General features: G+C 41.6%; 5 protein-coding genes across 6 annotated transcripts in view; 1 reads left to right on the top strand and 4 right to left on the bottom strand.

Moving 5' to 3' along the window:
* The first annotated feature begins 122 nt into the window (after window positions 1-122).
* Window positions 123-4833, top strand: phykpl (5-phosphohydroxy-L-lysine phospho-lyase). The gene is made up of 13 exons (XM_070836755.1): window positions 123-245; window positions 352-470; window positions 578-737; window positions 824-898; window positions 986-1073; window positions 1163-1279; window positions 1423-1505; window positions 1601-1826; window positions 2161-2315; window positions 3685-3774; window positions 3901-4031; window positions 4182-4226; window positions 4602-4833. The coding sequence occupies exons 1-12, from the start codon at window positions 193-195 to the stop codon at window positions 4223-4225; spliced, it is 1341 nt and encodes a 446-aa protein (XP_070692856.1). The 5' UTR covers window positions 123-192; the 3' UTR covers window position 4226; window positions 4602-4833.
* A 351-nt stretch (window positions 4834-5184) lies between these two features.
* On the bottom strand, window positions 5185-8911 carry LOC139207122 (heterogeneous nuclear ribonucleoprotein A/B-like). 2 transcript variants are annotated; one of them, XM_070836757.1, is made up of 9 exons: window positions 8842-8911; window positions 8113-8342; window positions 7512-7680; window positions 7262-7420; window positions 7045-7176; window positions 6851-6941; window positions 6553-6708; window positions 6358-6443; window positions 5185-5918 (listed from the first exon to the last, which is right to left on the bottom strand). In XM_070836757.1, the coding sequence occupies exons 2-8, from the start codon at window positions 8325-8327 to the stop codon at window positions 6373-6375; spliced, it is 993 nt and encodes a 330-aa protein (XP_070692858.1). In that variant the 5' UTR covers window positions 8328-8342; window positions 8842-8911; the 3' UTR covers window positions 5185-5918; window positions 6358-6372. The 2 variants fall into 2 exon arrangements, with proteins under 2 accessions (XP_070692858.1, XP_070692857.1); XM_070836756.1 differs by having other exon boundaries at window positions 8790-8890.
* A 1254-nt stretch (window positions 8912-10165) lies between these two features.
* Window positions 10166-12358, bottom strand: nme5 (NME/NM23 family member 5). The gene is made up of 5 exons (XM_070836759.1): window positions 12233-12358; window positions 11577-11782; window positions 10702-10802; window positions 10507-10625; window positions 10166-10299 (listed from the first exon to the last, which is right to left on the bottom strand). Exons 1-5 carry the CDS (start codon window positions 12356-12358, stop codon window positions 10219-10221), a joined length of 633 nt encoding a protein of 210 aa, XP_070692860.1. The 3' UTR covers window positions 10166-10218.
* Window positions 12359-13013: 655 nt separating this feature from the next.
* rack1 (receptor for activated C kinase 1) lies at window positions 13014-17139 on the bottom strand. Its single transcript, XM_070836758.1, has 8 exons — window positions 16933-17139; window positions 16256-16427; window positions 15171-15318; window positions 14551-14646; window positions 14130-14240; window positions 13706-13846; window positions 13361-13471; window positions 13014-13126 (listed from the first exon to the last, which is right to left on the bottom strand). The coding sequence occupies exons 1-8, from the start codon at window positions 17039-17041 to the stop codon at window positions 13061-13063; spliced, it is 954 nt and encodes a 317-aa protein (XP_070692859.1). The 5' UTR covers window positions 17042-17139; the 3' UTR covers window positions 13014-13060.
* A 2616-nt stretch (window positions 17140-19755) lies between these two features.
* Window positions 19756-24025, bottom strand: part of LOC139207446 (collagen alpha-1(XXIII) chain) — a 113767-nt gene continuing 109497 nt past the window's right edge. The window contains exons 28-31 of the mRNA XM_070837169.1: window positions 23858-23944; window positions 23527-23625; window positions 23045-23083; window positions 19756-22715 (exon numbers count right to left, since the gene is read on the bottom strand). Coding sequence (XP_070693270.1) covers window positions 22713-22715; window positions 23045-23083; window positions 23527-23625; window positions 23858-23944 — 228 coding nt within the window. The 3' untranslated portion in view covers window positions 19756-22712. The remainder of the gene's footprint in view (window positions 22716-23044; window positions 23084-23526; window positions 23626-23857; window positions 23945-24025) is intronic.

The raw sequence follows: 24025 nt of genomic DNA, 5'->3' as shown, positions 1-24025 counted from the left end.
TGCTAAGTGAACTATGGATGGATTATACATCCATGTAGTGAGCCTACATGCACAACTGACGCATGCGTAGTGCATATCAGGACTTAGCAAAAACAATATCATAAACTATCAAACTAGCCTGAAAAAGATTCATGCGTACTGCTCTGCTCTGACTCAGCAGGGTTTAGTGTCTCCTGCACAGTCAAAGACAGCATGGATGAACTCAGGAAGGAAGAAACTCTCGCTTGGAGAAAGAGATTAATCGGGTATGCCAAAGTGACTTGTGTGATTTTCATTATGTTACTCTCTACCCATATTGCATGGGCAGTGCGTATACGGAAGTCACGGACACGTCTTCATGTCTCTCCTCAGGCAGTCCTGTCGGCTCTTCTATTCAGACGATCCTGTGAAGATAGTCAGAGCGAGGGGACAGTATCTGTTCGATGAGAACGGGGAGCGCTATCTGGACTGTATCAGTAATGTTCACCATGGTAAGACATTTACCACCCAGTGCATTAAATAGAAAACTGTGTATTACGCTCCTGCCTCCTAGTGGCAACGTGTTTGTTAATAACACACAGCATGTCCTCTGTTGCAGTGGGCCACTGCCACCCCAGCGTTACAAAGGCTGCAGCTGCACAAATGGACCTCTTGAACACAAATACACGATTCCTGCACGACACCATAGTCCAGTATGCTGACCGCCTGGCTGCCACCCTGCCTGACAAGCTGTGTGTCTTCTACTTTGTGAACTCTGGGTAAATAACACTGATAAATACACCCTGCACCCCCCCACAGGATGAACTATACTATTCCAGCGGGTTTACACTCTTTCTTGTGGCAGGTCAGAGGCCAATGATCTCGCCCTGCGCTTGGCACAGCAGTACACCCAACATGAAGACGTCATTGTGCTTGATCAGTAAGTATTCTGTTCTGTCGCACCACATCCACCCCCCCTTACAATACACTTGCTCATCAATTACAACGAACTCTCCTTTTATACCAGTGCATACCATGGGCATCTCATGTCCCTCATCGACATTAGTCCTTACAAGTTCCGGAAACTGGCAGGACAGAAAGAATGGGTTCATGTGGTGTGTAAAGTTATACGACCATCATTACATAAACTGCTGACCAGCAGTGGACTCCTGCCTATCTGAGAGAATGTGTGTCGTCCTCACAGGCACCCTTACCGGACACCTACAGGGGCATATACAGAGAGAGTCATCCCAAGCCGGGCCAAGCATACGCTGACACAGTAAAAGACTTAATAGAGGAGGTGCACAGGAAAGGCCGCAAGGTACACTTCACTACAGCTGCACGCAGCCTGAATTAAATAAGCAGCAACCTTTAAGCTCTTACCCGTACACAGAGACACTCCGTTGTAACAAACAGAACATTTATGACATTTGTATCACTTATTTTCTACCCTTTTCCCCAAAGATCTCTGCCTTCTTTGCTGAATCTTTGCCAAGTGTTGGAGGACAAATCATCTTGCCCCAAGGATACTCAGCTAAAGTTGCAGAGTGAGTGGTGACTAATTTTTCAGGTTTTGACTTAAGTTAGATTTAGCTACGTGTGCAATGACGGTGTCATGGTGCCTCCCTCGTGCTCTGCACAGATATGTGCGCTCAGCTGGCGGAGTGTTTGTGGCGGACGAGGTGCAGACAGGCTTTGGGCGTCTGGGGAGTCACTTCTGGGCTTTCCAGCAGCAGGGGGAGGCTTTCTGTCCCGACATAGTGACCATGGGCAAACCGATGGGCAACGGGCATCCGCTGGCATGTGTGGCAACCACTGCAGAGATAGCTGGAGCTTTCACAGCCAACGGAGTGGAGTATTTCAATACGGTGACTATACAGTAGTGTCAGTTTATTATGCATGCTCCTTCAAGGGCCTTTCCCAGAAGTAGAGACAACGGGAGTAGCAGCGCAGTGATTTAGAAGCCTAGTCTGACATGAATCATGACATTCACACTGTTATGTGACAGACAAGTGTCAAATGAATATAGGGTCTTAAAAGATAAAAAAGCAAAAATAATGTTTTCCTAGATGTAAGTTTGTGCATAGAGGCAAAGACAGACACATTTCTGCTTTTAAGCAAAACAGAATACATGTCCAAGGAAATCAGTTTGAACGATCTGCATTGGATGAAATCATTTGTTTTCTCTCCTCTCTTATGCAGTTTGGAGGGAATCCAGTGTCCTGCGCAATTGGCCTGGCAGTCCTGGATGTGATTGAGAAAGAGGACCTAAGAGGAAACGCCACAAGGGTGGGAGCACATCTTAAAGATCTGCTCACAAAGCTGCAAACTCGACATCAAATAATTGGCGATGTCAGGTAAGGAAGCAGTATCTAGTAAAAGATCAGCTCTATTCTATTCTCAGCATCCACGGCATTGAATTAAGTTTCAAAAGCAAATGAAAATAATAAAAAGCACCGATAAGCTGTCGTGTCACTGCCAAGATTAAAGCTCTACACCCCCTTGGCACGTCCATGCAGGTGTTTTCATTTACCGTGGCCTATTAGACGTCCTGGCAGGAACAGTGCTTGACGCTCTCTGACAACTTATACCATTAACACTAATTTTTCACGCTGGGTGCTTGTGCTTGAAATAAGGACAAGATGTGCCCTCCAACCACATAATCATGCATCTTAATAACACACATAGAGCATGATACAAAATAAATTATGCGGCAGCAGAGGAGTGACAGTTGTGCCTGTTCTCATTTGCACTGTAGTGTGTACACACAAAATCTGAGTTTCATCTTTATACTCATTTATTAAACTTACTGTATGCTTTTGTATCGCGTCCATAAGCAGGTCAGTTGGCCTCTCTACTTGACTCTTCTTCTGGTCTCTCTATCTAGACTGAACATGTCTACCTAGATGATTCTGGCACACTTGTATGTTGGTTGAAACTAAGACCTTCTTTTAAAAAGATGTTTTTCATTACCTGACGTTTAGTGACTTTGACCATACAGTGGCTCCTAGTTTCAATCTGAACGGTCTAATCAAGACTGATGGACGACACCAGTGTGGGTGTGCAGGTCCTCTAAGAGAGAAAGCAACACACCACACCGGAGCTTTTATCCAATGACTTTTCATTGTGGACGATTTGGAATTAAAATACAGTAAATTTCTCTCAAAGTGAAGGTGACTTTTAAATTTGTAAAAAGTCCCGTGTAAGAACGAGCCCACAAAGAAAAACCCATTTTGCGGTGCAGTTTTCCGTTTCGTTCAGCCTAATAACTTGTAATTGTATGAGGCCTTTTTACACAGCAGATAATTTGACACATCGCTGCAGGAAAAGCGCAGGTGTTACTAATGACATTCACGATGCCACTCACTATTAAAGAATCCCAGCAAGTCGTGACAGTAAAATGCCCCCTGGCAGGACTAGTATTCGGCTCTCATTGATTTTATTAGTTGCAGCTGTGCCTACTGTGACATGTAAAAATATCCTCTGTGACAATGGGCATATATATGACACTTGCTATTCCTTTGGCAAGAGAGTCCAAATTCAAGCTTGTAGGTTTTTCCACCAAGCAGAAATGAAAGAGGGAACACGGTACGTGATTCTGAGATGTAAATCATGGTGGCCCACACAACTATACTATTATTGGTTCCCAAGCGTCAACCTCCATCTTTTCTGGCTCATTTAGTTAAATAAAAGCAATTAATCTAAGATGTTTGTCTTTTCTTACAGAGGTATAGGACTGATGTTGGGTCTTGAGCTGGTTACAGACAGGGAGCAGAGGACTCCTGCCACAAAAACAGCAGCCTGGGTGGTGAAGAGGTAGAGCTTTTTTTTTTTTTTTTTTTACAAACCGGAAGAGACACACTACAGATTCTTTCATTTTTTTATATACACTGTCTCCATGTTCAGGTGTTATGATTGAACTCCATGTCCTCTTTACATCAGGTTGAAAGAGGATAACATCTTTGTCAGTACAGACGGCCCATGGGAAAGTGTCCTGAAATTTAAACCACCTATGTGCTTCAGCATGGAGGACGCAGAGCTGGTGGTTCGATGTATTGACCGCATCCTCACAGGTTAGTTACACACTCCACCTTCACTCTACAGTGGCTTTTAAGATTGTATGAAACTACTTGACACATAGCACTTAATGCAGAAGTCTGAACACTGTGAGAGATCATTTCACACACTCTTCACCGAAGAATAACTTATTCCTGTTCTCACAGACATGGAAACCAGTGGACTTAGACTGGAAAAGGAAGACATCTAAGGTTTGTTAAACCTGTAGAAAAGCTTTTAATTGCATCAGACATTGTCAGATGGTCACATTCATAAAGTCCAGAGGTAGAGATATGAATGTCTATAGTTGAGGTTCCAAAAGATCAAACAAGTTCATTCATTTCACTTGGCAGAACATGTTGCTGCCTTCCACTCAACACAATGGGGACTGGGTCACTTCTCTTTAAGAATAGACTAACAAGTTAACTCATCGCTGTTTGTTAGTACATCTTACTACTGAAACTTAAATCTAGTAGATAAAAGCAGTGACAGTAGCTTCTGGATGGCGGTATTAGAGGATGGCCGCTCTCTTTCATGTGTGTAAGGCCAGGCACCCTCAAAGTTAAACATCTGTTTTTTTCCCCCAGGTGTTCAGTGCCATTTAAAAAAGGATGACTTTAACAATGAGGTGCCAGTTGTCATCTCACTCATGAAACACCGCCAATTGGAGGTTAACATTTTAAGTAATGCAAGCTACTGCAAATCATTGCCACCTGGGAGAAGACCAAGATACAATATGCTAATGTGACACTAATGACTTCCCAGACTGTTGTAAAAATAAAAAACATAAAAAGCCTAATAAAGTTAACACTTTTTAAACTCTGACTCTTGACTTCCTTAACCCAAAGTAGTGATGTATAAAATAATTAGCCCCAACTTACAACACTGATCAGCAACATGTTCTTAATACATGGTATGGGTGAGATAAGCACTTACCAGACCACTATCTTTAACTCCTGGACACATTCACAAAAATGCTCAAGTATCGCAGTTTCACATCTATTGGGGAGGGTTTTAACACTCAGCCAGTTATCCTGCAGATAGTGAAGCCCTCTCCCACAAAGAGGCATCCGAGGAGATGTTAACATTACTCATGACAATACAAGCAAGCCATTTAACAGTACAAAACATTTAACATTAACTTTACAAATAATAACAAAAAGATCCATGTGTAATATAAACCAAAAGTTTATTTCTACCAATTTGCCCAAGACACTAGAGGAATGAGTTTCCAGTGAGAGAGGGAGTACCCTCGTACATTAACAGGCTTGCGTTCAGTTGAATAACACTAGTAAAGCCACTTAAAATTGCAAACATGATGGGGGAAGAATCTCCTTAAAAGCCGAAAGAAACAAAAGAAAAAAGAAAAAAAAAAAAAAAAAAGATGCTGGTTGTCTTCGTCTACTAGACCATCTGCAAACATTCACTTGACACGCTTACAATGAACCCTTTGATTAGTTTAAATCCCTTATTTAGCCTCACCCCACATCTGAAGCCATGCAACTCGCATCCAACACTCAGCACGGGAGAAAATAACTAAAGATCTAGAAACACCAAAAGGAAAAAAGAAAAGAAAAAAAAATTGTTTTATTTATGAGCTTTACAAGCTCTTGCTCGCTCATCTGTAAATCCAGTAGACATGTAAAAATACAACCATACAATACATTAGATTCAAAAAGGTACCAAAAAGTACAGTAAAAATAACACTTCCATCACTGGAAATGTAAATGGACACAAAACAATATAAAATAAAAAGTGGAAAAGTGACATTTGCTTCCCCAGTTCCTCACTTGATCTGTACAAATGGAGCATGAGTCCAAATTTCTGCCAACTCCAAAGGAAAAGCCAGAGCCCATGTTCGCTGTGGTCAGACCATGGATCTCTTTTTCTTATTTACTTTAGACCTTAAGAGAAAAACACGGTGCTTAACGTTACTGAGAATAAACCAAATATGGCATGCAGTTACACAAAGACAGACAGGTGCATGAATGAGTTTGACAGGTCAGTGAATGGACAGACATATTTTGGGGGGGGAGGGGGGCACGACCGCTAGCTATTACACCTAGCACCCCGGTGAAAGGTGAAACGGTCCTTATTCCTGTTCTCAACCACCACCAACTCAACCCTTATTGATCAAGTAGTGTTTGTAGAGATGCATCTTAAGATGGCTGACAGGTGGGATGAATCCATCTTTAATGATCACAGACCCCACAACACGGCCTACCCTGACCCCACCACAATACTTGAATGGATTTAGAGTAGATGGACATCTTTGGGGTCAAAAAGGCACCAATGGTTACAGCTATGTTCTCATACTACCACGGATGATGCAAAAATGCATACCTGCACTACGTGTGATCAGTATGGCTTGTAGCTACTCTGGTGGCCTCCACGTCTTGGAGTTTTCCCATAGCTTGTATTGCCCTGGTCTGGAGGACAAGAGAAAAAGGGACTGAGTTCTTCTGTACAACAAGGAGGACCAAGAAAATAAAGTTTCTCTCATTCTTTTTTCTTTCCCTGGGGGCACTTATCGCTTACTGTAATCGTAGCCACCCCCATAGCCGTAATAACCAGCAGAGTAGTCATAGTTGCCATAGCCGCCATATCCGTAGCCTTGCTGTCCGTAGCCATAGTTCTGGTTGTATCCCTGGTTCCAGTAGTTGTTGTAACCTTGATTCCAGTTCTGGCCTTGGCCTAAAAAACAGGTGAGTACTTTGTCACACCAGCTCCAGCACAATGCACCAAGGCAGCTACCCCACGCAAATTTAAGTCTGCCATTAAGTGCAATGTAAACCACTTAAAGATTCTGCAGGTAGAAATACAAAAAGGTGCTCACCTCCGCGGCCCCTGCCACGTCCTCCATATCCACGGGCACCGTACTGCTGCTGCTGGTAGACCTCTTTGGGCTGGGCTATTTTAATTTCACACTGAAACACCACACAAGAGCACATTACATTGTAGCGTGACGCGACTTTTGCTAAAATGTAAGAGACCGAGTACATGTACGCAGAATGTGTAATAGGCCATTACCTTGCTTCCACCGACATTGTGGTATTTCTTCTCCATAACCTTCTTGACGGGAGCCTCTTCTTTATATGTGATAAATACAAATCCCCTCCTCTTTTCGGTCTTTGGATCTTGTGGAAGTTCAATGGTCTCAATCTACACACGGAGAAAAACAAGCTTTTGAAGCAGCCAATGTTGAGAATTCAATTCCTAAACCGACAAAGTCCATTTAATATCGTACCTCTCCGAAAGTCCCAAAGTACTCCTGGATTACTTCCTTCGAAGTGTCAGGGTTAAGGCCTCCCACAAAGATTTTCTTGACGGGATCCTTCTTCATGGCCATGGCCTTCTTGGGGTCGATCTGTCGGCCGTCCAGCTTGTGGTCCTTCTGTTCAAGAACCTTTAAAGAGCAGCACAGGAAAAACAATGAAAGCCAGCCACTCCTGGAGACACGTCCATGTTCAGAGTGCTGACACCGCTGCCCCACTCACCTTGTCAACACTGGCTGCATCTTTGAAGAGAATGAAACCGAAGCCTCTTGACCGGCCCGTCTGCTGGTCCATCTTTATGGTGCAGTCGGTTACCTCACCAAATTTAGAGAAGTAATCCTTAAGATCCTTCTTGCTCGTGTCCCAGCTGAGACCACCAACGAACATTTTCCTGAGCACAGAAAGGGAGACACGTCCAGCATTACAGGCGGCACCACTACAACTTTATATTTGGCTGGTGGGGGGGTGGGGTGGCGCTGGGCAGAGAGGGGGGGTCTAAATGTACACACTGTTCCAGAACATCTGTTGACCCGGTGACGGTGGAGCCATGCTACAGTTGCTAAGCTAACAGGCTATATTACAACATCCAATGTCCGATTCAATAAGCTCAGAATACTTGGAGCAGGACCTCTGTGGAGCCCACAGTTTGTCAGGAGCTGATACATGTTAGATTTAATCCTTGCTCGGGCGCCCATCCCCCCACCTCCGCTCTGCATATGGCGCCAACAAAGGCCGGTTGAACAAAGAAACATGGCAAACCACGAGTGCAGCTCGTAGCTGTCGGTTCTAACCAAAAGATTCCCATTTGCCATTTTTAACTCACCCGGCATCCTCCTCGCCCTTGCTGGCGTCGATCTGTCCGCCCTCCGTGCCTCCGTTCTGTGAGCTCTCCTCGGCGTCGGGCCCTTCGCCCTCTCCGCAGTCATTCGCGGCGCTCTCGTCGATCCCCTCTTCGGTGTGGCCGGCTCCGTTAAAATCATCGTCGACTTCGTGGCCGTTTTCCGATGTTTCCATGTACTGCTGCTCTGTCTCAGACATTTTGCACTATTATACCTGAGCGCAGAGGAGAAACAAAATCAAGTTGTGAAAAACCACACTGGTTATATAACCCGTTATTCCGCGCCGTGCATGCTTCGCCATTTACACGGAGCCAATGCATGCATTTCCCACCATTTTGGCCGGCACAGCCGCCTTCCATACATTCACAGAAAGGCGTATTTGCTGCCGCGAGCCCGAAAATACCAACCGAGTAACGTTTACTAACACACCACTGCAACCACCCGACGTCTAGACTACAGGTCCGATGGAGCCAAAGATTAGAAAAAGCGTAACCATCTGTAGCACACTGATAAACCACGGCTGGACGGCACAACTCAGTCAGTTACGTAATGCAGAGGCCGTGCTAGCGGCACTGTCGGCCTTTATTTTATAATAATTACATATTTAATGTACATTTATCAGACAAATCAACCAAGAGACTACAACAATCGAAGTACTTACGTGACAAAATAACGACAAAACCAAGACTAATGAAGTACGAAAACCTGCTTACTGGTCACACAACCGGAGAGCTCTCTTCAAGATGGATTCTCCCACACGACGACCACTCGTGGTTGGTTTTCTAGAACCGGCAGAAAAAAAAACGACGTTTCTGTGAAGGAGCCGTCTGATTGGATGGTTTCCCCTGACACTCATGACGCTGACCAATCACATCCAGGGAGCTTTCTTCTCACTGAAGACGTTCACGCCCCCAACACACAGGAAGGAACTCGAAGTACATTTTCTGCCTCCGACGGAGCGCTCGGAAATTTCAACACCACCACTAAAATATGATGAATAGCTACTGCTGGGAATAATGTTTCAACATGATACTGTCACATTTTGACTGGCCGGCAGTGTTATCCTCTTTGAACCTGACAAACATAGCTCGGCAGCTCGGTTCGGGCCACGGAAGTGAAAAAGAAAAGACAATAAGCGGAAAATGTCCTCTGTTGGTATCTGTATATCTGTATAACACTGATGGTAGATAAACGCGTTAGGAGCTGTCATCAAGCCCTTGATACTGAATGTGTTCGCGGACAATGATTTCATTGAGTAGTAAGCAAGTAGAAGTGAAGAAACACTGAACCTACAAGCAGCATAGATATGAGAAGTTAAAGCACATACATGATAAAGTACACATTTAAAATAAACACTTAACTTTTTAGACTGGAGCATCTATCTCTGGTGATGAATGAGAGGTGGATTGCAGGATTGTACTACAATGCATTGTGAGATCCACCTGTTATTTTTTCTGAATCCTCTAGACAGTGGAGACAGTTTTCTATTAAAGGCAGGGATGAGAATAGCCCTATGAGCCCTTAAGTTATAATCATAGTTACATCCTGCAGACAAAATAAACTGAGGTAAAATGGCCTTAGAGATTAAACATTCAAATATCAAAACAAATGTATTCTTTCTGTCTCAAGTTTTCTATATATTTTTTTTGCTAAAAAGCAATCCAAAAACACACACCATGCTACTCCTGCACTGGTCGTTGAGATCATTTTCCTTCATAATCAATAGCAGCAAACTGCTGTAAAGCAGTCTGAATCAACGAGAGATGAAGCTAATCAAAGCAGGCAGACCAGAACATGTTATTGTCTGAGTGTTTGGTCCACTTCACCTCAGCTCAGGTCATACTGTACAACTCATCCACTCACTCAGTGCAGTCATGCTCAAATGCAAACTTTTCCACCCACTGGCTGATTTACGAGGTGATTCAAGGTGATATGATGATATATGATATGAATAGGTCAACTTTACCAAAAAGCAAGCAAAACAGATGATTAGTGCTGAAAAGACTTTTTTTTTTTATTTCATCAAAGTACTGAACAGATACATTTGCTTTAAAAATAAATGAAATGCATTCATCTCTCTTTTTTCCTTGTCATTCTGCTTCTTCCACAATGGCATCACATATTTGAGGCTTGTTTGGATTGTTTTTGATCAGCCAGTCAGCGAGCCAAATCTATTAATAACAAAAGTGCAGGATAATGGAGTGAGATGTTTCAGGGACTAAAGCTCAACACCAGCAAACAGCATGGTAACAGTGACATTCAGCTGCAAAATAAATACTAATTATTATAACAATAATAATAATTAAATAATAAATAACTGACTAATGAATCAATCTGTCCACCTGCATATCTTCAAATACAGAGCAGTGAATACTTACGCAGGGGTTGAGTGGCTTGTGCTTGCAGACCTCACTGAGTCCATGCAGCAGAGTTGGGTTTACATGCCTACTCAGGAATTCTTCAGTATCTTCTCTTGAGGGAAATGGCTCAATTATGGCTATAGTGAGAAAGAATGGAGGGTGTGTTTAACACTACATTTCTACACGAACAGCAGCATGTGTGAACATACTTACAGTTTGGGAACATGAATTTTATCTCCCTGTCAGCTGCGTGAAATGAGTCACTCCCATGGAGTGCGTTTTTCAGGTCAGAGGTGCCATATTTTGCTCGAAGGCTGGGGAAAAATACATCACATTCATATAAATATCTCTGCCAGGGTTGTCATGAGTGCAAACCTTTACCTTTCTACCTCATATAAAAACAATAAATCATTGTACCAATTCACAGGATGACCTGCACTCACAGGGCATGGTGATAGCAGCTGGGGCCTAGAATCGCAATAAATTAAAGACATATATGCAAATATCAGATTCAAACTTTGGCATTTTAAGGTGAACACATACTGTACCATGGCAATGGTGAATGTTAAGAGAGTAAAGTACCCTCTTCACCATCTACCGTTTCAAAACGGTAGAGAATGGGCTTTTATCAGTATATCTGAGCAAACATTATTATTTAGTTTGATATGGTGTCTCCATCACACACCACTGCCTGTCTGAATCTGTATGACCAAATGATTGGTGCCATGATATCACAGAAATATTATCTGGATGACACCCCGATGTGGATGTGCTCACACGTTGTTACCATGTTGTTTGCTGGTGTTGAGCTTTGGTGCCTGAAACATCTTAGTCCATTCTCCTGCACTCCTGTTATCAATATAGGCCGTGAACATACCTTTCATTGTGGTGGAGGAATCGACAGTTAAAGTGTCTCTTAGTGTACTGAAGGTCTGTTTATTTCCATCAGCCCTACTCTGCAGTGATTCAGTCAAAATGTTCACCTCTGTATTATATTTTATATTGCAAAAAAAGAGCACATGTGACATAGAAGGAACAGACGACAGAAGAAAACTCTGAATCAGCACTTTGTAAATTCACAGACTGACCACTCTGGATGAGTTTCTCTGGCCTTGATGCTGTTGACAGGCCCCATGATGGACTTCCAGTGGGCGATAGCGTTGTACCGGGCCAGAGTCATGGCAAGGATAGGGCTAGAGCTCATGAAGGCGGTCAAGCTGGGGAAGAAGAGCTTTCCATACTGGTCAGCGTAGAAGTCACTGCATTGTTCTGGACTTAGCTGCAGCCTCCGCTTCTGTGGCAGGGACAAGGTGTTGATTTTATACTGCTTGTCAAAGTCTGATGCTTCATCTTCACACATATATATATATATATATAATTTATTTAAATAAAGCTCCTAGAGAGCCATGACATGTGACGAGTAGGACGTTGTCAGCGCTCTCTGGTGGACAAACATTGTACTGCAGAAATAGTTTCCCCATTACCTCAAAATTAAACTTTTCGTCTCTTCTTGTCAGCCAACATGTAGCGTTATGTGCAGATAACATATGTTAGATGTTAGAAGTGTTACTCTGGCTCTACCCTCGGTGGGTACCCACCGTACTTGTTTTTGAAGGGACCTCTCATAATCAGACTCTATGTACAGTCTGCCATCCCCGTCCTAACATGAAACCACCACCCTGAAGACAACACATCCTACAGGTTACAGACGTCCAAGCTTACCGCTGTGTTCAGTTTAACCAACCTGCAGGATAGTGAAGCCCGATTTGAGGATAACGTCCTCGATCTCCTCGGCTTTGTGGACGGCATCTGGTTTAATGAGGGCCAGAGTTCTTTCCACATAAATACGAGGATGTGAAGTCTGGTCCATCCTTCCCTGTATGCTATAGCTAGCTAAAGAGGTTACGGTGCTTTCAGTCAGTCCTGTCAACGAAATACTAACGTTAAGCAGTAATAATCTTAACGGGTAACAGAGGGTTTATTCAGCTACACGTGATGTGTAGCCGGTCAATAGTTTGACGTTTTAAAATGTAAAAAGGTCCAAACTGCTGTTACCGGCTACAGCCCCGTGCTCTTCATGTCTCTGGGTTGCTAGGATACCATCTCCAGTCTACGGCAAGTCAAGCAGGCCAATCTACAAAAGGCACAACAGACTGGGCAGATTGGTACATAGTTTATGAAATGAGTAATCAGTCAATATTCATTTGTGTATGTGAGGAAAATTATTTCAGAAGACAACTTCTTTCACACAAATTATGCAGGGACACTTTATGTACCAAGTTTAAGTATTTCCACAAATCAAATGACCAAAATATTACTGTCTCACTGATGATCTCACATAAGTTCTGATTTACTTTAAGTGTTTAATAAACCCTCAAATAATTTTTTGCTGCTTCATTGAGGCTTTAAATGCACCTTTGTCCCTTCTAATGTCAACCATTGTGTAAAATTTAAGTTCAAAAAAGGAAAGAAAATCATGTTGTATACATTATAGTCAGACTGCTGAAACCAAAACAGAAGCCATGTTCTTTTCAAACAGTCTTTTATTCAAAGTTGCTTCAATGAAACGTTCTTATCGGGTTCCAATGGTGACCTGCCACACTCTGATCAGGTTGTCAGTGTAGCCAGCAAACAGGGTCTGTAAAGAAAGCAGGACAGATGATTGATTACTCAAGTTTGTCAATCTATAGTCCAATAGTTACACGTGTTAACATGTTCTTAGTGCCCCTCATATTTGCAGGACTGTCAGCAGCGGACATCAGAGTTAAAAGTGAATGGGTATAATCACTGGGGATTCAACATTAAAACCACAAATTGGTGGCATAGTTAGACATCTTCACAGAGAAATCCTACAGGGCAGAGAGTGTTGTACCTGTCCATCAGCAGACCATGCCAGGGAAGTACACTGTGGGGGCTCAGCCTTGCTGTTTGTGCTGATCACCTCCTGTCTCAGCTCATCCACAATGATCTTGCCCTCCAGATCCTACAAGAGAACAACAGAGGAAGTGTAATCGGCAACTGCTCAGAAGTAGAAAAGGATCAATGACAGAAGATATTGCAGACAAAATGAATACATCGGTCTAGGTTAGAGCTCAGAAACAGCCTCTTTATCATCAAAGAATACAGTTGGCATTGAAAGTTTCATCACTGCACTTGAACACTGTAGCTTCAATTCACCACATATTGATCAGGAGATATTCAGAATGAAGTCTTTTACCCAGATCTTGATACTGGGGCCGGTGGCGGCACACAGCCAGTAACGGTTGGGGCTGAAGCAGAGGGCATTGATGTTGTCACCACTGTCCAGGGTGTAGAGGTGCTTGCCCTCATTCAAGTCCCACAGCATGGCCTGGCCGTCCTGGACGAAAGAAAACAAACATGCTTCAAAAACCAAAATCATGAATATAGTCCATTTCTAGATTAACATGGTGCTGTGAACAACTAGGGAGTTTGTCACATCATTTTTACAAATCTTCAGCATTAATAGGATGAACTTTTCAAAATGCAGGTAACACTCAGAAACAGCCTCTTTATCATCACTGCTAAACAGATGCTTCTTAAGCTTTCATCACTGCTGAAACCTGCCAGCTGTGGTTCAACTGAGTCCATAATAGGTGAGGTTGTATTGTAATTATTAATACCTTTCCACCAGATGCACACAGGGAGCCATCAGGAGAGACGGTCACTGTGTTCAGGTAGCCGGAGTGACCAATGTGGTTGGTCTTCAGCTTGCAGTTGGCCAGGTTCCACACCTAGAAGCAAAAGGACAGGCAGATTACATTACATGCACCCTTAAACTCAAATTATTATCGGTGAGAAGGTCTGGGGATTCAGGACAGTTTTTCGTTAAAAGTATTTTTGCTGCTTAAAAAGAACCAGAAATATAGCTAGAATAGATATTTATTGTCATTGTTATGGAATGAAAGGCAGTTTAGCAGTTCAGTAAAATGAAAGGTGAATCTTAAGTGCAAGTAAGGGATCTCAAAGGCAAAAGCTAAGGAGTTTTGAAACAATGCTGACCAGTTTACCACTTGAGCATTTGTTATACACTCAATAACATACCTTGACCATCTTGTCCCAGCCGCAGGAAACAATGATGGGGTTGCTGCTGTTGGGGGAGAAGCGCACGCATGACGTCCACTCAGAATGGCCCTCTTCCTGCAAATGGAGGAGGAACAAATATTCTCAATGCACAACTCTCTGGTTACACAACATTAGTGATTTATTCTGTTTGTTTAATGGCCAGATGAAATGATTATCTTCTCTGATCAGGCAAGCAGGGTGGGAAAATCATGGCTGTCTACAGTAAAGTGTTCCATCTGGCTGCTTATTAGCAACACAAAGCTGAAGTATACACACAGACTCAAACCAAAGGTCACTGCATACTTTGGAGTATATTAAGGCATGGCAAGACAGGATTTTACACCAAAAGTAGTCTTGTAAAGGTAATATTTCCACTGATGACTGGGTGAGCAGCATGTTACCTTTTGACATCAATATGAGGAAGTTACATTTAAGGGCAGTTAGGTTTTTCAGCTAATAAGGATTGCAAAGTTTCAACTTTGAAGTCGAAGTAGCACAAGGCCATTACCACTAAATAAATCCATAAATCCACTAAAATCCAATTCCACTGGCAGAGAGACTGACGGCTACTCAGTAGACAACATGAGTTGGCAGCTCACCTGGATGGTGTACTTGCAGACTCCAAGAGTGTTCCACAGCTTGATGGTCTTGTCCCGGGAGCCAGACACAATCTGGCGGTTATCAGCAGAAAAGGCCACGCTCAAAACATCCTTGGTGTGCCCGACAAATCGGCGGGTAGTGACGCCACTGGGGAAGCATCAAATGTTTCAGATCAAAATGTTGCACATCTTAAGACACTCAGGTGGAAGGAAGCGTGTTTAGTATCACTAGAGCAAAGAATTATTCCAAAAGTGCACAGTTAAGACTTTCCTGTGTTCATACTAGAGGGCTGTGGATGGACAGTCCAGCAAAATGGAGACAAGAACTGGGTGACGATGAAAAGTTTAGCACACATTTGGTCATTAACCTCTTTGCATAGCTGAGAGCAAGATCTTCAGGTCCATTACTGCCTCCTATTGACATAATTCATTTAACTTTGTCACTAAAGTGGTGACCTGAGAAATGACACACAGTCACTGCCATTTAAAATGTCCATTATGGTTAAAGAAACAAGTACTACAAGACAACAAACAATCTATGGTTCTATGATTCTCCAGAAACATGAAATTTCAGCCATGACACTTCCATGGGTTGTGGAGATCTGGTCCGAGTGGTGCCCGAGGGACAGTTTGGATAAAACTGAATTTTAACGACTGCTGTGTTGCATCAGGGACTGGCAGATAAAGACAGACAGCAACAGCAGCTCAATGGGCTTATGTTTTGAAACAAAGGAACATATAAGTCTGTTAATCTAGTGTTGACTGTATAATTATGTTTAATATAGTATTTAACACATGCTGATGTATGGAGACAGGCTCAGTAAAGGTCTGGCATAACTCAGCTATGAAAGTCCTTTGCTGTCATTTTGGCATTAGTTACTTGTGATTCCTGTGGCTAAGTTACACCTGGTCTACATAAAGAGTGTGGAGTTTAACAAACCTACTTATCTCCTGGTTTGAGTACTAAAAGGTAAGTGCTCGCAGCAATGAAAAGACTTCCGTGCTCAACTTTAACCTGTGCTCCACATGGACACACACAGGGGAACCTGCTTCCCAACCTTAAACCCCAGAGCAATGTTCCTTACGTGGTGAGGTCCCACAGGCGGAGGGTATGGTCCCAGGCACCTGACAGGGCAAACTGTCCATCCGAGGAGATGACAACATCACTTACAAAGTGAGAGTGGCCCTTCAAGGAGCGCTGGGGGATGCCATAGTTGGTTTCATCACGGGTCAGCTTCCACATGATGATTGACCTGTCTGAAAAACAGCCACAGGAGGAGGTTGTCTAGTAAGTCAATGACCATACTTCAGTCTGGAGAAAGCACACATTGACCATTAGCATGTAACGTTAGCATTGTACGAGTTCCTGTCCAATGAAAGCTGTCAAACACTTTATAGGCTCTACATTAGGGACACAGTACTGACAGGTCCACACTCTGCTGTGTGTTACCACACTAGTGTGTTATTACACGTGTCACTGATGCACGGTGGGTATCTGAACTACAGATGACGCCAGATTAGCCAGATTAGCCAGTTAGCTAGCCTGACTAGCCGGGGTCTTTCTCCTTCCTTCTTCTGAGTTTGAGCGGATTCTGTCAGAGTACAAGACAAACTACACAAAACACGACAGGCCTGAGTGGCTGCTTTATTCATATTTCAGGTATCACGCGCACCAGCACTTTAGTTTGTCTAAAGCAGCAAACCAACTAGCCGACTGGTGCTAACCCAGCCATGTTGGCGGAGCCGGCGGGGGAAGCCTCACCTCGGGACGCCGACAGAATCATGTCGGGATATTGGGGCGTAGTGGCGATCTGGGTGACCCATCCACTGTGGCCCTTCAGGGTCCCCCTCACTGTCATCTGCTCGGTCATTCTGGCGAGGTTCGGTGGTGCCTGTAGCAAGGATGGATTCGGATTTTTCAGCGGTCCTGAAAAACCTAGGTCCTCATCGCATCAGGGCACAGAGGAAAAGGAAGTTCACACCCGGATGCAATAACTTTGAGGGGTGAACAGCCCGCAAAGGACTCTGGGAAATGTGGACTTCATACCTTCACCATGCAAAATCAGACTACAGGGCCGTGGATGAACTTTATAACTTAATTTCTTACTTTATGTGAGAAACATAGTTATAACAATTGCATTTTGCACATTAAAGGAACTGATGATTTAAAATAGTTAAGAAATACCATCACTTATGATTTATTTGATATAAAACACTTTACTACATCAAAATACAAAATGAGAGAGAATGTAACAGCAAAATTAAAAGGAAAACATGATAATAGACCCAGTTATGTTATTTCATGATTTTATGAGAGTCATGAAAGTCAAAATAAGAACGATGTAGGCCTAGCAGTAAAACACACACACACACACACACACACACACACACACACACATTATACATAAATGTCACATATTTTCATGTAAATACAAAAACCAAAGTCCTGCTTTAATTTGGTTCATAACTGAGTATAAGAATTACCTGATTTTTTAATAATGGATAGTAGCTCATACACACCAGACAATACGACAAGCTGTGTCACAAGGTAATATCTAGTCCATTAGAGCTGCTCTCACTATGGACTACATTAAATCATTTTATAATGTTGATATCAGTTATTAAAAGTACAAATGTCATTCAAACTACTTACAAATGTATTTCTAAATAATCATATTTTTACAAGATACTTTATCTCATGTTCATGAGCACGCTGGCTCACTGCACACTGTCACGGCTTAAGATGGTTAATGTTATTAACACCTGTGACTTTCCTACTGTGACAAAATGTCTACTGTGAAAAAGGCCTAATATCAATTAATAATAACACCAGACCCACCTATGAATGTACAAAGACAATGGTTAGATTTCCCATCACTTCTAATACTGTTTTATTCATGTAAGTCATTTTTTCAAAATAAGTCATTATCATGAAATACTGAGCCATTATTTTGAGAAAGTTTCTTATTATAATGACTTGGAGGATCCTCTTTTTGCCATCGCAGCAGGCTTCTATAGTATCATGATGTAAATACTGCATCGTGTGGCATCATTGTTAATGACACCAGCATCTGATTATCTTGTAATGAAGTCATAGGTAGAATATTTCTTGAATGATCCTTGTGGTGTCATCAAGTGTTAATTATTATTATTTAACAATCTCCGATGGTCATGTACTCTAACAAATGTGGCACCAATTTAATCGTCACAAACACTGAACCATGAACACAGGGTCATTTGTTAATTGAAAACTGGCTATTACTGAAAATTAAAGACATGAAATCTGGAGTTACTGTAAACAGTTAGAGGGGATGTTAATGTTGTATGCCTTTGTTCCCTCTCACATGGATCAACTATAACCAGTTGTGTAACCTGTTGTTTAGAAACAATGAGCTCATTCGACACATGTCCTAACGATGGAGGGCATATGAAAATAATTTGTGAAAATGTTTCTGTATTTGTTTGATATAATTTGTGAAATTAAGAGCACATTTCAGTAGCCTAGGGGCTGACACACCAGTATCCTTCTCACTGGCACATCTGAGTCAGATGGTCCAGGGAAACACTGATGCCACCATCATGCTCGGATGAGAGGAAACGTCCGGCTGGTCTTGTGTGGTGCAGAGTCTGTTTAAGTTAATGAAACACTCTTTTGATTTGGAGCTTTCCACAATGTGTCAGCGGTCAACAGCAACCTGCAAGTGGCAGTGAACACAGAATACATCACATTCACTTTCTGGCAACTTTTTCACTAATATCTGCAGGGTGTGTATCTGAATATAGCGCTGGTTATTTCTGACTTCAGGTTTTTTTCCACGCTAGCGACGTGGCCCTGTGGATGGCGATTGTTGGTTTGTCAGTCGGAAATATCTAAGCAACTAAAGGATGAAGATATTTTGTTTAGACATCCCTGGATTTTTTCCTCTTGAGCCACCATGACATTGGTGGCATTTTGTTTAGTAATGAAATCCCTCAACTCAAATCTCTCATTTGAACTGCCATAAAATTTGCCCTTGTCAGGATGAAATATATTTACTTTGGTGACCCCCTGACCTTTCATTCAAAGTGTTCCCAATTCAAAGTTTATAACCAAATACTTACAAAACTAAAGACATGCTGATACATCAGCCTCTAGCTGCACTTAGTGTCTAAACTAAGACGGTAGAGCTGCTGTGGCTGTAGATGCTTCCGCAGTTGTCTGTCAAATAATGGGAACTTTTTAACCTGCTGGGTAGCAAGTTTCAGATATTAGAGGAGATGGTAGAGACCATGTAAGAACTCCCTTTTGCTCTCTCTTTGTGTAAATATCTATTAAAGGACGTGCATGACTTTAGTTTTTCTGGTATTGTTCTTTTTGGCATGCCTCTATTATTGTATTTTGTGCAGCTAGTATACATTTTATTCCTCTCCGCCCAAATTAATTTCCTTCCTTGAATAATGAAATGCTTCACGGTAATTACATGCCTGTCTGTGCATGCAGTATGCTGCACGACTGGTTAAACATCTTGATGTTCAATTAATGTAAAATGAATGAAACTGAATGATTTTACATAATTATGATTTAATAGACACAAAAAAACACATACAATTGGAGAGTTTACTTCAGTCTACATATTTAGTGGACTGGATTTCATGTTATACATTTTTAGACAAGTAATTACAAAAATAGCTTAATTCTTTTACAACCAAATGCACAACCAGAAAGAAAAAAACATTCTCACAAAATCAAGCTAATACTTTGATACGTGACCTGCTAAAACACCAAACTGTACTGAAACATTGTGCCATTTACTGACCCCATTAAGCCTTAAAAACTGAAAGTGATAGAATCTGTAAAAGAAATAAACACATATAATAATGTTAAATGTCAGATAACCATCAGCTTCCAGTGATATCATGCTAAGAACTGTGTATTAGTTTACAGTTAAATCATTACGCTTTTTGATATAATTTCTCACTCGACTTTTTTTTAATGATTCTTAAACAAAGTTTGTGTGTCAGCTGGTCTATTTTAGCTTAATGATATTCAACGTATTGACAGATAATTGTTTTTATGGAAAGCGTTTCTAGATTAGCTTTAACTTAATAAATGACAGGTGCAGTATAGGTTTAATATTCGTAGCACTGGTATTACTGACAAAATCCTTCTAAAGTAACACAACAACATATTTATCCCACCGACATGAAAAATGTCAAACTTTGTAAAATGATTTTTACAAAAATAAAGCTGAACCACCGTTGTCCTTCTGCTACATTACCTTTTCAGCAAGTTATCTGATTGGAAGAGCAAATTCTATTTTAATACATCACATATACATTTGTGTTCCTCTGATTTATTTGAAGATCTTGACTAAAATCACACCATTAAAAAAAAAACAGCATACTTCAAACAATACTAATACTGACCCTGTTTGAAATTTGCAAATGTTGCAATGTTTGTGGTTGTCGGAAAGCATCGCAATTTGAAATGTTTAGCAGCCTTTGTGTTGAAGGTAACTGAAGCTAAATCAGCCCATAAAACAGTCTGATTGTTCATATTCAGGCTAACAATGAAAATGTTGTAAATGACTGCTTGTCAACTGGGTCTTCTGATTAACCTGAATATGTATCCTGTCTTAAAAAAAATCATATTGTATCAAAAAGTGCAACTAATACAATGAAGAACCGTCAGATGTCCACTAAAAAACGTTTCTATTCTAGTGTGCGTGCTTCTATCCCTGTAAACAGAACCAAATAATGATTTCATGAAATCTCTGTCCTGTATACATGTAGCCAAATACTTGAAAAAAGAACAATAAAAATAAAAGTAAAATGTATTTTTTTCTAAGTTCAACATGTGTTTATACAATGCTGCACATGTGTGAACTGTGGACATGTGTGTGTCGTGTGAGAAGCAGAAGTATTTAAGCACCAAGTGATTACTCCATCAGAGAAAAAAATACAAAGACCAAAACACACTAATAAAACTCATTTGATAGCTGAAAAACTTGTTGTGATAGCTGAAAGGAAGCACGCACACAAAATGCGAACTGTGCTGAAGGTGTATTGCTGAATAAAAATGAATAATTGCCCCCAGAAACAATGGTTCTGTATACATTTGATTTATATTTCATACTTTAGTCTGTTAGTTCTTCAGTCCAAATGACTCATATTTATTCAGAAATATCAAACAAACAACACACATTTAAATCAGCAGCAAGAACTTACACTGTTGTCCAGAGAAACTGGCAACGTTAAACATGTCTTCGTCAGTGATTAAAGGAGAATGATCAGTCAAAATGCATCAGTTACACTGAAAATTACTGAGGAAATAATTTGATTGGCAATCATCTGTCAAGGCAACTGAAACGCTGGTTTATTATGAATACTGTAAATGGTTCCTTCAGATCTGGCCTTGATGTTTCTCTATCTATTTATTCCACAATCATGGAAATGCAGGAATGGACAAAAATAGGTAAGAATATAACAAAATAACACACGAGTCACCACTGACACAAGTGTAAGCCATAAAAAGGCAGACTTACGGACTTTTCTGAGTGGCTTGTTCAAATGGAAAGACTATTAAAGGCCGCCTATTGCAAAAGAAAATGAATGTGCCGTCATTTGACATTTCAAAGAGGGACCACAAGTCATACAAGCTGTCAGGATGCTAAACAACACGGCTCCTTGTTATGATCATGCATTTAATTAGTGAAAGCTTTCACAAAAAGAGCCATTCAAAGAGACCATCACAACATGTTCAATGTATCTGTGCAGGAAATCCCTCCTTATGTGCCAGTGACGTCTGTGACTCCCAAATAGCTTGGACCGGTTATCAAGCTATTGCGCAGCACCATCAGCCACAGGCGTGTCTTCCATTCTCAGGTGAATGTGGAAATGCAGTGTTCGCTCCCTCCTGGAGTTTCCATAACGGAGGATCTGAGTGTTCAGTGTGACACCGAGGCATTACATGGCTCGCTCTGCGTCATCAAGGCCAATCTGCACTTTGTGCTCTCTGCCTGTCTTTGTGTCCTTTCTCCGCCAGGCCCCCGCACACCTTCAGGGCTGAGAGAGACGCTTGCGTTTGAGCTTCTGTCTCGCCATTTCCTCCTTTGAGAAAACAGAGAGAGAGGAGAAGAGAGTACTGACCCACACTCCTCCATCTGCCACAGCCATGAGATCTGTCCATCCATCCAAGCATCCATCCGTGAGACAGGGTGAGTGCGCACGCCGTCATAGCCACACAGCGTTCAAGATTACAATCAGGCAGCAAGTCAGACTTTGTTAGTGAGGCAGCTGGACTGGACTGTCCTTCAAAGTAAGAGTCCCACCGCCAGCTCAGCTTCTTCTCTTCAAAACCACAGCTGCATTCACAACAACACTGGATCTCTAGAGTTTAAGAAAGTTTTCATAATACTGTAGACTCAAAAAATTTCCTTGTTAAAAAAATCTCAATATATTATATAAAACGTTTTATGAAAAAAAGGGAGTTGTTGGTGTAGTATTCAATTGCAATATATATACCATATCAATATGTACAGATTCCATGCTGCTGGTTAGTCATCACTGCAAAAGAAGAGTAAGGATTGATTATTAGTACTATATTAAATTAAAATCCTGACCTTAAACACTCATGCTTTACAATTACTAGCTCACATGCTGTAATATACTTACAAAATGCCCCTGTGTAAAATCAGAGTCAAGCAATGAATTTAATGCTGACAGTCCATGAGTAATAATCTCAATGTATGCTTTGATTATAGTGTTAGCTTCTTACATTATTCCCTGACTGTGCAAGCTTCTGTCTAATAATGAAATGCTCATCATTTCATTAGTTCATAATATGCTTTAATAAAAAACAAAGCAAAAACAATGTTCGACCTCTTAACACTCACCTTGTGCCAACAGCCTGGTATGGGCAGCCCATCGTGTCCCTGCAGAGACACAACGGCAGTGGAAAGTTAATAAGCCAGAAAATGTCATGTGATACTTAAACGCTTGGTGTTACTGCTAAACTTACTGTTTAGCATCCTGCTGATTCAAATATCAGCAACAACTGTGATAAGATCTAAATTGTGCTCTTCTTATCAGAAAACTGATGTTATAGAATCAAGCCAAGTTAGAATAATGGTAGATTTTTGAAACCTTGCATCCTCCGTCTCTTTATGTCATTGATTAAAAACAATATGTCAGATGTTTAGCTTGATTATTTAGATAATTATCAATCATAAACATTGTCTTGGCCCTTAACTGGTTAATGTTGAAACTTTTTGATTGTGTGTGAATGTCTGAAAAAGACATGAAAAGTGTTTGAACAGAAAGAATTGAAATGAAGTATTGATGCGAAAGGAGGAGGAAGGAAGCAGAGATACTATACCACAGGACAGGGGGCCTCAGGGCCGGAAGGAGGAAGAGGAGGAGGTGGAGGCGAAGAAAGCCGTGCCTCATCAGACAGATCTTTAGTCTCATCACAACCCTGTCAGCAAGAGCCAGTTACACATTCACAGCATTGAGGAAGAAACCCAGAGAAAAACATGAGTGGACAGAAGAAAGCAGTGACATACAGTATGTCTGAAAGGGGAGAGGACAGTGTGTGTGTGTGTGTGTGTGTGTGTGTGTGTGTGTGTGTGTGTGTGTGTGTGTGTGTGTGTGTGTGTGTGTGTGTGTGTGTGTGTGTGTGTGTGTGTGTGTGTGTGTAGGAGACATACCACAGGACAAGGCTGGTCCAGACCTGGAGGACCCTGCTCTCCCTTCTGGCCCTTTAGACCTCTCTTTCCCACTGCTCCCCTGTCACCCTGGACACAAACAGGAAATATTGAACAAGATGCATTAACACTGGGAAACAAATATCTGATTGGTTATATTTTGATGAAGAT

The sequence above is a fragment of the Pempheris klunzingeri genome, chromosome 9 (assembly GCF_042242105.1).
Source record: "Pempheris klunzingeri isolate RE-2024b chromosome 9, fPemKlu1.hap1, whole genome shotgun sequence".
NCBI lineage: Eukaryota > Metazoa > Chordata > Actinopteri > Acropomatiformes > Pempheridae > Pempheris > Pempheris klunzingeri.
This window is presented reverse-complemented; position numbering and strand designations above follow the sequence as displayed.

Coding starts and splice junctions, on each gene's coding strand:
- phykpl (XM_070836755.1), top strand. CDS start 193: ATGGATGAACTCAGGAAGGAAGAAACTCTCGCTTGGAGAAAGAGATTA. Junction 1,827..2,160: donor GAGTGGAGTATTTCAATACG/GTGACTATACAG, acceptor TCTCTTATGCAG/TTTGGAGGGAATCCAGTGTC. Junction 4,032..4,181: donor TATTGACCGCATCCTCACAG/GTTAGTTACACA, acceptor CTGTTCTCACAG/ACATGGAAACCAGTGGACTT.
- LOC139207122 (XM_070836757.1), bottom strand. CDS start 8,327: ATGTCTGAGACAGAGCAGCAGTACATGGAAACATCGGAAAACGGCCAC. Junction 7,421..7,511: donor ATGCAGCCAGTGTTGACAAG/GTGAGTGGGGCA, acceptor TGCTCTTTAAAG/GTTCTTGAACAGAAGGACCA. Junction 6,709..6,850: donor ACGTGGCAGGGGCCGCGGAG/GTGAGCACCTTT, acceptor CCTGTTTTTTAG/GCCAAGGCCAGAACTGGAAT.
- nme5 (XM_070836759.1), bottom strand. CDS start 12,358: ATGGACCAGACTTCACATCCTCGTATTTATGTGGAAAGAACTCTGGCC. Junction 11,783..12,232: donor CGGGCTTCACTATCCTGCAG/GTTGGTTAAACT, acceptor TCCCTGCCACAG/AAGCGGAGGCTGCAGCTAAG. Junction 10,300..10,506: donor ACAAGCCACTCAACCCCTGC/GTAAGTATTCAC, acceptor TGTTATTAATAG/ATTTGGCTCGCTGACTGGCT.
- rack1 (XM_070836758.1), bottom strand. CDS start 17,041: ATGACCGAGCAGATGACAGTGAGGGGGACCCTGAAGGGCCACAGTGGA. Junction 15,319..16,255: donor CGCCTGTGGGACCTCACCAC/GTAAGGAACATT, acceptor ATGCTTCCCCAG/TGGCGTCACTACCCGCCGAT. Junction 13,847..14,129: donor TGTGTGCATCTGGTGGAAAG/GTATTAATAATT, acceptor TCTTTCGTCCAG/GACGGCCAGGCCATGCTGTG.